Source organism: Medicago truncatula, chromosome 3 (genome assembly GCF_003473485.1).
Source record: "Medicago truncatula cultivar Jemalong A17 chromosome 3, MtrunA17r5.0-ANR, whole genome shotgun sequence".
NCBI lineage: Eukaryota > Viridiplantae > Streptophyta > Magnoliopsida > Fabales > Fabaceae > Medicago > Medicago truncatula.
The window spans coordinates 1,884,969-1,895,927 of NC_053044.1; the positions used below are offsets into that span (position 1 = coordinate 1,884,969).

General features: G+C 34.1%; 1 protein-coding gene across 3 annotated transcripts; it reads left to right on the forward strand.

Annotated features, from left to right (window-relative positions):
• The first annotated feature begins 404 nt into the window (after positions 1–404).
• On the forward strand, positions 405–6,215 carry LOC11422406 (dehydrogenase/reductase SDR family member on chromosome X). 3 transcript variants are annotated; one of them, XM_039832246.1, is made up of 10 exons: positions 406–682; positions 2,202–2,250; positions 2,327–2,393; positions 2,887–2,952; positions 3,042–3,250; positions 3,684–3,802; positions 3,952–4,047; positions 4,133–4,208; positions 4,934–5,087; positions 5,848–6,215. In XM_039832246.1, exons 1-10 carry the CDS (start codon positions 634–636, stop codon positions 5,998–6,000), a joined length of 1,038 nt encoding a protein of 345 aa, XP_039688180.1. In that variant the 5' UTR covers positions 406–633; the 3' UTR covers positions 6,001–6,215. The 3 variants fall into 3 exon arrangements, with proteins under 3 accessions (XP_003598267.2, XP_039688180.1, XP_003598266.2); XM_003598218.4 differs by having other exon boundaries at positions 2,039–2,250; positions 2,924–2,952; positions 5,848–6,193; XM_003598219.4 differs by lacking the exon at positions 2,202–2,250 and having other exon boundaries at positions 405–682; positions 2,924–2,952.
• Positions 6,216–10,959: the final 4,744 nt, after the last annotated feature.

Consider the following 10,959-nt stretch of genomic DNA (forward strand, 5'->3'; position numbering starts at 1 on the left):
ACAAACAAACTAATGGGTCAAAATCATAGATTTTGGAGAATTGCTGTTCCCACATATGGTATGGCTGTGCCACACGAGTAAGTTACGGAAATGCCCTTCGGTAGTAAACTGCCGAAGTTTTTAGGAAACCGGCGGCAGTTAACTGCCGAGGAAAACTCAACATAACCAGAACCCAGAACCACAGGTAGTTTTTAGAATGATGAAGATTTCCTCGGCAGTTAACTACCGAGGTTTTCTTCGGCAGTTTTCTTCGGTAGTTAACTACCGAAATTGTTTAAGTTCATATTAACTACCGAGGTTTTTCTCGGCAGTTAACTGCCGCCGGTTTCCTAAAAACTTCGGTAGCAAACTGCCGAAAGGCATTTTCGTATTTTACTCGTGTGGCACAACCAAACATGTGGGAACAGCAATTCTCTAGATTTTGAAACTTTCTCAAAACCCACCCTCCTTTGTACGATAGTTTCTCTTCCAGGTGTGGATGCTAAATAGATTCTTCACCACTTTGACAGATGGGTCACTGTATATCGTGACCGTCTTCTTCTCAGATTCAAATTCCAAACTCTTTTTTGAAGATTTTCAAGCTCAATTGTGCTTTCTGTTATTTGTTTCGAATTGTTTAGCTGCTGTAGATCTATGGCGGGATTCTGTTCACTTCCAAATTCGTGTCATAATAAAATCACAGGTTGATTTCCTAACACTTCGCATTCCGTTAACTTTTTTTTTTCTTTCTTATTTTAAGATTTTTGTAATACTTTTACGTTATGTGAATTTCATGTATAATAGTTTAAATTTTTTTTTATTTGTTTTTAATTTTGATGATTCAAATTTTGTGATTAGTTCATTCTAGCTAATTGATCATGGAATACGCTATTTTTTTTTAATTATGTTGTGTTAGTGTATGTAGTTTGGAAACGAATAGTTGATTACTGAATGTTGTTTTTTTATGATATTATTATGATTATGAAACTGGAGAAGGTGCTGTTAGTTGCATTTTGGTTTGGTAAACAAGTTATTTCTATATGATTTGTGGCAGTTTGCGTTTCATTTTTATGTCGACCTTGTGAAAGGAAAAGTAAATAAACTTATAATCTTAAAAAACACGTGTTTCTGAGCATGTTAAACTCGTCTCGTCTTATTTTTCAGTGTTGGTAAAAACTTGGTATGAGGAGAATTGAAGTATTGGAAATATGTTTTGGTTACGTGAACGGGTTTTGTATGAGTATTCGAGTAGGATATTATTGTATATGTGGTTTGTCTTATTGCTATACCTTAAGGTATGTTTGGATGAAGGGTTTTGGATTGGAGGACTTTTTTTTTTTTTTTTATTATCAAATATATTTCAAATTATGGACTTCGCCGTTCTAAGCCATCCTATCCGAACTCTTCAAAATCCAATTCCTAAGCATACCCTAAACAATGTTGTCAAATATCAGCCATGGCGGATATCGTTGGCGGGTTTTTGGCTTTCTGCCATGTGGCCAATTTTGTGAAGGATGGTGACTCCATGACATCATCCATCGGACATAGTGGCGCTATATGTCAGCCGGTATGGCGGGTTTTTAGCTCTCTGCCATGGTCGGCCATCGACAATACTAACCCTATGATTTGCCTATAAAAAAACTCATGTTTACTTTCTGCTCTTTAAAAGTGTACTTGATTATTTGATAAGGCGTTATAACTATATATGTCGTTGCCAAGTACCCAACTTACAAAACCGGAGGTGAAAGATCACATAATCATAAGATTTTTCAAAGAGACGAAGGAGACGTGTATAATGAATGCTTAAGATTGATCTAACGGTTCACAAGATTTGAAAGTTAGGTGCCTTTTGCACCCTAAATTCAGGCAATCCCGATCCCAATTAATTGGGCCCAAACCGCAGAGAATCCATCATCAACATTCCACCGTATATACTGACTATGTTTTTTTGAAGCATTCAAAGTGTCATATTTACCTTCTTCTTTTTCCCTTAACTAACTTGCCATCATGAACCCAACCTGAGTATTAACAACCAACTGATTCTATCTTTCTCACACAGTGGGAATGATTAATTTGATAAAGGATTTATTACGGTCTATCTATTTCCTATGCTCGATTCAATTCTTGAGAATGGCGTTGCTTTGGACCTTTTCTGTTGCATTTTCTCATTACCAATTGTTTAAGGATTCGCTCTTTTCTCACAAAATCGTATCCTACCCAAGGTCTTCACCTTCCACTTTTCCTAATAAGCCCGTTTGCGTCATCACCGGTGTAAGTTCTTTTTTCTTTCTTCCCTCTCTTGCAAATTTCATTATAACTATGTGAATTCTATCATTTTTTTGTGTAGGCAACATCTGGCTTGGGATTATCTACTGCATGCAAGCTTTCTAAGGAAGGATATGTTGTTGTTATTGGTAATTCTTTATATGCTAACAATCCACTATTTTCTACAACTCTATTTAATTCTAAGTGAAATCCACTTTCTAAGTGCATGCTTCCATTCACAATAAAATTGATCAAATTGCACCACCACTGTGATTATATAAAGCTCTATCTCTGAACTGTAGTTTTTGTCCAAATCTTGTGATTATGTCAATCTCACCATCAATCCAGACATGCACTAATAGAAAGTGGATCTATGTATCATTGAAGCTTCAGATTAAGTGCGTGTTTGACATGTGTTGGTGTCTGACACTTGTGAGTTGTGACTAAAATACAATCACTTCTTTTTTGTCAAATTTCTATGGTGTCTATGCGTCGGTGTCAGTGTCGTGTTGTGTCTGGTGTATTGGTGTATGTGTCTATATATTGGTACTTCATTGTGTGGTCTAGGTTATTTAGTGGGATTTATCCAATAATAGAGTGTGTCCAAAAGACTATTTGAAAAAATGTGTTGCTACTTGCTAGCATTCTTACCTAAGATTCCTGTTATGGATTGATGCAGTGGGAAGATCAGAGCAGTTGTTGTCAGAGGTATTTTCAATATTAATTATTAGCATCATGGTAATGATGATTCCATGCATTGTGAAGATCTTAATCGTGTTCTTCCCGTTGTTTGATAGGCCATAACAAAGATTAAAGGTTGGAATGAGGATGCCCACCTCAAAGCTTTTCAGGCTGACCTTTCGTCGGTTGAGTCAATTATAAAGTTCAGTACTTCCCTGCGGCAGTGGCTTTTGGATTCCGATTTGCACTGCTCGGTACAAATACTAATAAACAATGCTGGAATACTTGCAACATCTCCTAGAGTCACAACTGAGGGCTACGATAAGTAATTACTTTTTTTATCTAATCTTTTGTTAGTGGTTAACAAAATTCTATTTTATCATTGAAACCTACATGCTCATGCTTGCCTTGCATAACACAATAAAAGGTGCATAAGACATACTTTCAAATAATTACTTTCCTGATCTACATAATTTATTTATGCTTTGGGGATATGGTAATAGGTATTATTAATTAAATGTCAACTTTTGAGATGATGTTGATTTGCATGACATGATCACCAGGAAATTTATTATGGAACTGATACTTGAGAAACATAGTTAGAAGCATTTGTATGCACAATGGATGCATTTTTATGGGAGCCTTTGATGCAAAATTACTTATCTGTTTTATATCTGCTCCATGTTTGTCTACTGTCTTAGTTTTGAAATTAGTAGCTACTCTTAAAATCCAATTATATTTTCCACTCTTTCTCCCAGGATGATCGCCACAAATTATATCGGCCCATTTGTTATGACCAAGCTTCTATTACCACTTCTTGAAAGCAGTCCCGTATCTTCCAAAATTGTTAATGTAACATCATTTACTCACCGAGCTGGTAGGATAATCATTTTAGTCCTCACTTTTTGATTTATATTATTGTCTAATGATCCTACTCTTTGGGTTTTACTGCCTTCCAAAAAATATCTGTTGATTTTCTCTACAATGGCGCGCTCCTATAGAACCTTCTCAAACTCTTTTCTTTAGTTACTAATATGCAGGTTGATGAGGGAACTGTATCTGGGAAGAGATTTTTAAAATCAAAACAATATCCATATGCTCAGATCTATGAGTATTCAAAATGTAAGCTGCATATTCTGAATGAACTTATATAGATTACACCGTATTTTTAGCCCTAATTCTTAACTAGCATGTATTTTTGTTGAAGTATGTCTACTTCTCTTCTCATATGAGCTCCACCGACAGCTTTGCCAGATGGGTAAATCTCATCAGATATTTGTCAAGTATGTTTACCAAATTAACTTTTATTTCCTTTTGCCATCTTTTTTCCAAGTGATGTGTGTTTTGTATAGGTTACCTAATTAATGTATTATTGTGATCTTTGTTGCTCGGATATGTTTTTTCTGATTGCTTCCATGACTTTCCTACAAATTATTGTTTCCCAAGTTCTTTTTAGCACAACCCATGGGCTCTTGCTTTTGGCAAATGTATATGCCAATCTAAACATAGTGTCTTGTCTGTCGATCTCATGTCAAACCTGTAATTCTCATGTAGTTCTGAACTTTCAATTAAAGGCTTAGATCTGTTATGCGCCCTTGTCTTGTTAAGGATACTATGAAGCTACTATCACAATCTTTGTCTCCCAAAAAGGAGCATACTCCGCCCCTGAAGCTACAACTACCTAATTAGCCAATGAGTTTGACGGAAAAATGTTTTAAGTGCGAGCAGATACACTCTTATGAAAACTCACTTGTGCATTTGTGGTTGGGTTTAACTTATTGTTGCATAAATAGCACCAATAAGAGTGACTTTGGGTTTGAGCTAGTGTTGCAATTCGCAAGGAAAACGAACATGAATAAAAATCAGACGGGAAAAAAAAAATTGCAAGAAAAAGAGAGCCTTGCGAAATGATTTAAGCTTTGTAGATAAATTTTTATTATATTTCTGGTTACTAACCATGGTTTCTACTCCACTTTTAATATTCATTTTTTGTATTGCTATGCATCAGTGTTGCAGATCCTGGAGTTGTACAAACAAACATCATGCGAGAAGTTCCAGCAAGCCTGTCTTGGGTGGCATTCTTTGTACTGAAGCGTCTACGCCTATTGGAATCCTTTGAGAGCGGGAATGATTCCATTATTGATGCCGCTCTTACTCCGCCTGTGAGTACTTTTTTAGCGGTCTTTGTTGATTTCTGTTTTACATTTTTATTGTATGCATTGATGTTTCAAAATGTCTAACAACTCACTTACTTATTACCATTAGTTGTAGTCATAGCTAAGGTTTCATCTGATGCAATATCTATTGTCTGATGCCTTATCCTTCTGCGTCCGTAATTCATCTTGAACTTACCCAAGGAAACAACATATTGGTCAATCATTTACATAAATACATAAAGCCTGCACACACACACAAGTCAGCAGTCAGATGAAATGATTGAAAGTAGCAACGAATACACTCATGAAATTAAATTTATTGTAAAATATGAGATTAATATATATGTTCATGAAAATATGTTTTTTTTCCTCGTGTTTTTGTACTGTTAAAAATGTTCTGTTGTATGACTAAAACAGGAAAGTATTAAAAAACAATTATACACTTTTTTAGATGGAAAAATATAGGCTTAAATGCACTTATCGTGTCTCTCTTTTAACTGATAAATTCAGGATTTTAGTCCCTCAGTTTCTTAAGTTTGAGGATATTTTTTTTTTCACAACCCAGTTGCGAGTTCATTCTTTGACTTGTCATTTTCATTAATGACATGGAATTACATTTGATGATTTGACATTACTAATTTGGACCTTTTGAATAATTGATCTTTACAAATAGTTATCCTCGATCAGTATTTCTTGCAAATTAGTCTTGTGTCTTGACTCGAGCCATTGAGTTCAAAATGTTAATAAGCTTACATTTTTTTTTCAGGGAACATCAGGAGTTTACTTTTTTGGGGGGAAAGGTAGAACTATAAATTCTTCAGCACTTTCACAAGACACCAAATTAGCACATGAGCTTTGGGAAACTACATCCGATTTGCTATCGGTGACCCCTTTTGGTAATAAGAGAAACAATTTTTAGCATTGGATTGTATGTCATGTCGTGTAATGACAAAGAATAGTGGCACTTACACTCTTGAAATATGGGTACTTGTAAAACGATGAAGTACATGTACCAAGTACTTATCCGGTATTGGTACACGTATGGTGCTCGTTATACTCAATTTTTGTTAATTCTTCTATTGTGAGTGAAATATGCGGTTTTATCTTATTTATTAATATAATAATATATGCTAATATAATGCTCCTAATTTTTGTGCTTTTGAGTTTCTTTGTTGTTTTAATCAACCCTAATTTTTTTACTTTTTAGACTTTTTTTGTGTTGTTCTTGTTGTGAATCGAAGAATTTAACTCTTTCATGTTATATTATAAAGCAAAATTCATGTTTGTTTTACTGACTTACCCTGCCTTACTTTTTTTTTAATTGTCGTATTCACATACCTACGCTTACTATACCTATCACTTACCCTCTTGTTTTTAACATAAGCAAAGAAGTATACGTATTTGGTCTAAATTTAGATCAAATATACATATCATTTGTTTATAGAAAAAACAGGAAATGTCTATTTGCTTATAGAAAAAGCCCGGAGTAATGACAATGACATATGAAGCTTTGAGCTTTCTAATGCATGTTAAACTATTTTCTAGAAACATTTTAAAAAGATCTTTGGGAACTGGCAAAACAAGTCATTTTTTATTTTCTATAAAAATAACCAATTAAGCATGCGTGTAAGAGATATATTTTTTTATTACTAAAAGTGGGGTGACTGTAAATTGATTTGTGGTTTGATAGAGTCGTGAAAAAATGGATTGTACAAAATCAATTTTTACTCGAAAATATCTAAACAAAACAATCTTACCCCTCAATTTTGACTCCTTTAAATGTGAAGTGAATCATATAAGTCACGAATCTCAAAACATACCACAACTTCAAGGAACAGGGGAACATTAAAATGTAATTTCACGTCATTAATGAAAATGACAAGTCATCAAGAATAAGCTTGCAATTGGATTGTGAAAAAAATATATCCTCAAACTTATGAAACTGAGGGACTAAAATCCTGAATTTATTTACAATGGAGAGACTAAAATCATGTTTCAGTTAAAAGATAGGGACGAGAAGTGCCTTTAAGCCTATATTTTTCTATCTAAAAAAGTGTATAATTGTTTTTTAATACTTTGCTGTTTTAATCATACAACATAACATTTTTAGTAGTACAAAAACACGATGAAAAAATCATATATTTTCATGAACATATATATTAATCTCATATTTTACAATAAATTTAATTTCATGAGTGTATTCCCTGCTACTTTCAATCATTTCATCTGACTGCTGATTTGTGTGGGCAGGCTTAATGTATTTATGTAAATGATTGACCAACATGTTGTTTCTTTGGGTTAGTTAAAGATCAATTACGGACGCATAAGGATAAGGCATCATGCATTAGATACTGCATCAGATGAAACCTTAGATATGACTACAACTAGAGCTGTCAAAACGGGCCGGCCCGTTTAGCCCGAATAAATATAGGGTTTGGGTCTAAAATATTGAGCCCGAATTTTAATATGGCTTTTTAGCCCGGCCCTTAAAAGCCCGGTACCCGTTAGGGCTAGCCCGAATGGGTCGCGGGTAGCCCGTTAGCCCGCATAACAAAAAAAATTCTATAAATTATATATATTTTTCAAATAATTATTTACTTAGTTGATTATCAAAGTAAAAAACAAAAGTGAAAATTCAATGAATTAACACAAATATAAATGTAATATAAAATTATATTTATTCATTTCGTTATTTATAGTTTTAAAGATCGAATATATAAATATCTATAACCATAACATATCTAATTTATTTAAAATCATTTTTCTCGTCGTTTTAGTTTACGACGTTTGTACGAAAATGTTTACAATTTACTTTTGTGCTAGACATTATTTAAACATATTAAAAATATTATTTATAAAAAAATTATAGCAGTGTTTTATAGTACTTTTTTAAAATAAAAAAATATATAATTTTTAATACGGGCCGGCCCGTTTAACCCGCGGCCCGTGTAGGGCCGGACTCGGGTAGTATATTTCAAGCCCGTTTTGTCAATCGGGCTTTTTGGCCCGGCCCGCTAAAGCCCGAAGCCCGCTAGGGCCGGGCCGCCCGTTTTGACAGCTATAACTACAACTGATGATAATAAGTAAGTGAATTGGTAGACAATACCTTCAGTCATTTTGAAACATCAATGCATGCAATAAAAATGTAAAACAGATATCAACAAAGACTTTGCTAAAAAAGTACTCACAGACGGAGTAAGAGCGGCATCAATAAAGCTTTATCATTTTGCTAAAGTTTTATCTACAAAGCTTAAATCATTTTGCAAGGCTCTCTTTTTCTTGCAAATTTTTATTTTCCCGTCTGATTTTTACTCATGATCGTTTTCCTTGCGAATTGCAACACTAGCTCAAACCCAAAGTCACACTCATAAGAGTATATCTGCTCGCACTTCAAATATTTTTCCGTCAAACTCATTGGCTAATTAGGTAGTTGTAGCTTCAGGGGTAGAGTATGCTCCTTGTTGGGAGACAAATACTCTGATAGTAGCTTCATTGTATCCTTAACAAAAGAGGGGCGCATAACAGATCTCAGCCTTTAATTGAAAGTTCAGAACTATATGAGAATTATAGGTTTGGCATGAGATCGACAGACAAGACATTATATTCAGATTGGCATATACATTTGCCAAAAGCAAGAGCTCATGGGTTGTGCAGAAAAGAACTTGGGAAACAATAATCTGTAGGAAAGTCATTGAAGCAATCAAAAAAACATATTCGAGCAACAAAGATCACAATAATACTTTAATTAGGTAACCTATACAAAAACAAATAACCTATAGTTATAAAAACACACAACACATGGAAAAAAAGATGGTAAAAGAAAATAAAAGTTGATTTGGTAAACATACTTGACAAATATCTGATGAGATTTACCAATCTGGAAAAGCTGTCGGTGGAGCTCATATGAGAAGAGAAGTAGACATACTTCAACAAAAATACATGCTAGTTAGGAATTAGGGCTAAAGATACAGTGTAATCTATATTAGTTCATTCAGAATATGCAGCTTACATTTTGAATACTCATAGATCTGAGCATATGGATATTGTTTTGATTTTAAAAATCTTTTCCCATATATAATTCCCTCATCAACCTGCATATTAGTAACTAAAGAAAAGAGCTTGAGAAGGTTCTATAGGAGTGCGCCATTGTATAGAAAATCAATAAGTGTTTTATGGTAGACAGTAAAACCTAAGAGTAGGATCACTAGACAATAATATAAACCAAAAATTGAGAACTAAAATGATTATCCTACCAACTCGGTGAGTAAATGATGTTACATTAACAATTTTGGAAGATACATGACTGCGTTCAAGAAGTGGTAATAGAAGCTTGGTCATAACAAATGGACCGATATAATTTTTGCTGATCATCTTGGGAGAAAGAGTGGAAAATATAGTTGGATTTTAAGAATAACTACTAATTTTGAAACTACAGTAGACAAACATGGAGAAGATATAAAACAGATTATAATATTGCATCAAAGGCTCCCATAAAAATGCATCCATTGTGTATACAAATGTTTCTAACTATGTTTCTCAAGTATCAGTTCTATAAAGTTCCTGGTGATCATGTCATGCAAATCAACGCCATCTCAAAAGTTGACATTTAAGTAATACCTATTACCGTATCCCCAAAGCATAAATAAATCATGCACATCAGGAAAGTAATATTATGTGAAAGTGTGTCTTATGCACCTTTTATTGTGTTATGCAAGGCAAGCATGAGCATGAAAATTCCAACGAGAAAGATAGAATTTTGTTAACCACTAGCACAGAAGATTAGAAAGAAAAAAAAGTGATTACTAATCGTAGCCCTCAGTTGTGATTCTAGGAGATGTTGCAAGTATTCCAGCATTGTTTATTAGTATTTGTACCAAGCAGTGCAGATCGGAATTCAAAAGCCATTGCCGCACGGAAGTACTGAACTTTATAATTGACTCAACCGACGAAAGGTCAGCCTGAAAAGCTTTGAGGTGAACATCTTCATTCCAACCTTTAATCTTTGTTATGGTCTATCAAACAACTTGAAGAACACGATTAAGAGATTCACAATGCATGGAATCACCATTACCATGATGCTAATAATTAATATAGACAAATACCTCTATTATTGGATACACTCTATTATTGGATACACTCTGATGTGAGTAAATATGCAATACACCATATAATCTGATGTGGCATGAATAATCAATGATTGGTCATTTAACTTCACCATATAATTTTCCTTGCTAAAAAACCTTTCAAATCTTTTTCAGAAAGCATTGTTCTTACTAGATGTTTTAGTTCTAGAAATAAAATTCTTGATCCGCAAGGTCCTTTTCTTCAAAAATGGAACAAAATATTTGTGTTATCGTGTCTTGATGATGGCAAGAAATGTCTTTCACGGGACAAAAAAATGGAAACTACGGCAACTGTTTTAAGGTCTTTCTCCGACCGACATTTTTTATATTATTCATATAATTTTTCAATTTCGTACGTACTGGATTTATTGCTCCCTCTTCTCGAGTATTTGGAAGAGGTGTGTTGGTTCAAGATGCTTGGTTTAAAATATGGTTTTAAATTTGAAAATAATTGCGGTTTTATTTTATCCACTACACTAAATTTCATTTTTCCTGATCACTAGATTAAACAAGTAAATTTTGTTAGCCACATATTTTCCATTGTGGTGACTATGTGGACACATTTGGCTTGTGATCCCAACTGTGCAATTATGCAAAATATCAACTTAGTCTTTGAATTTGACAGACGTCCATCAAAAACGTCCCTCCGTCCAAGTGCTCCGTTAACCATGTTGATATGTCGCCCTGCATGATGTGATGTCCTATACACGTGGCAAAAAGGAAGCCACGTGTTCAAGGACTAATTTGAAGGAAGA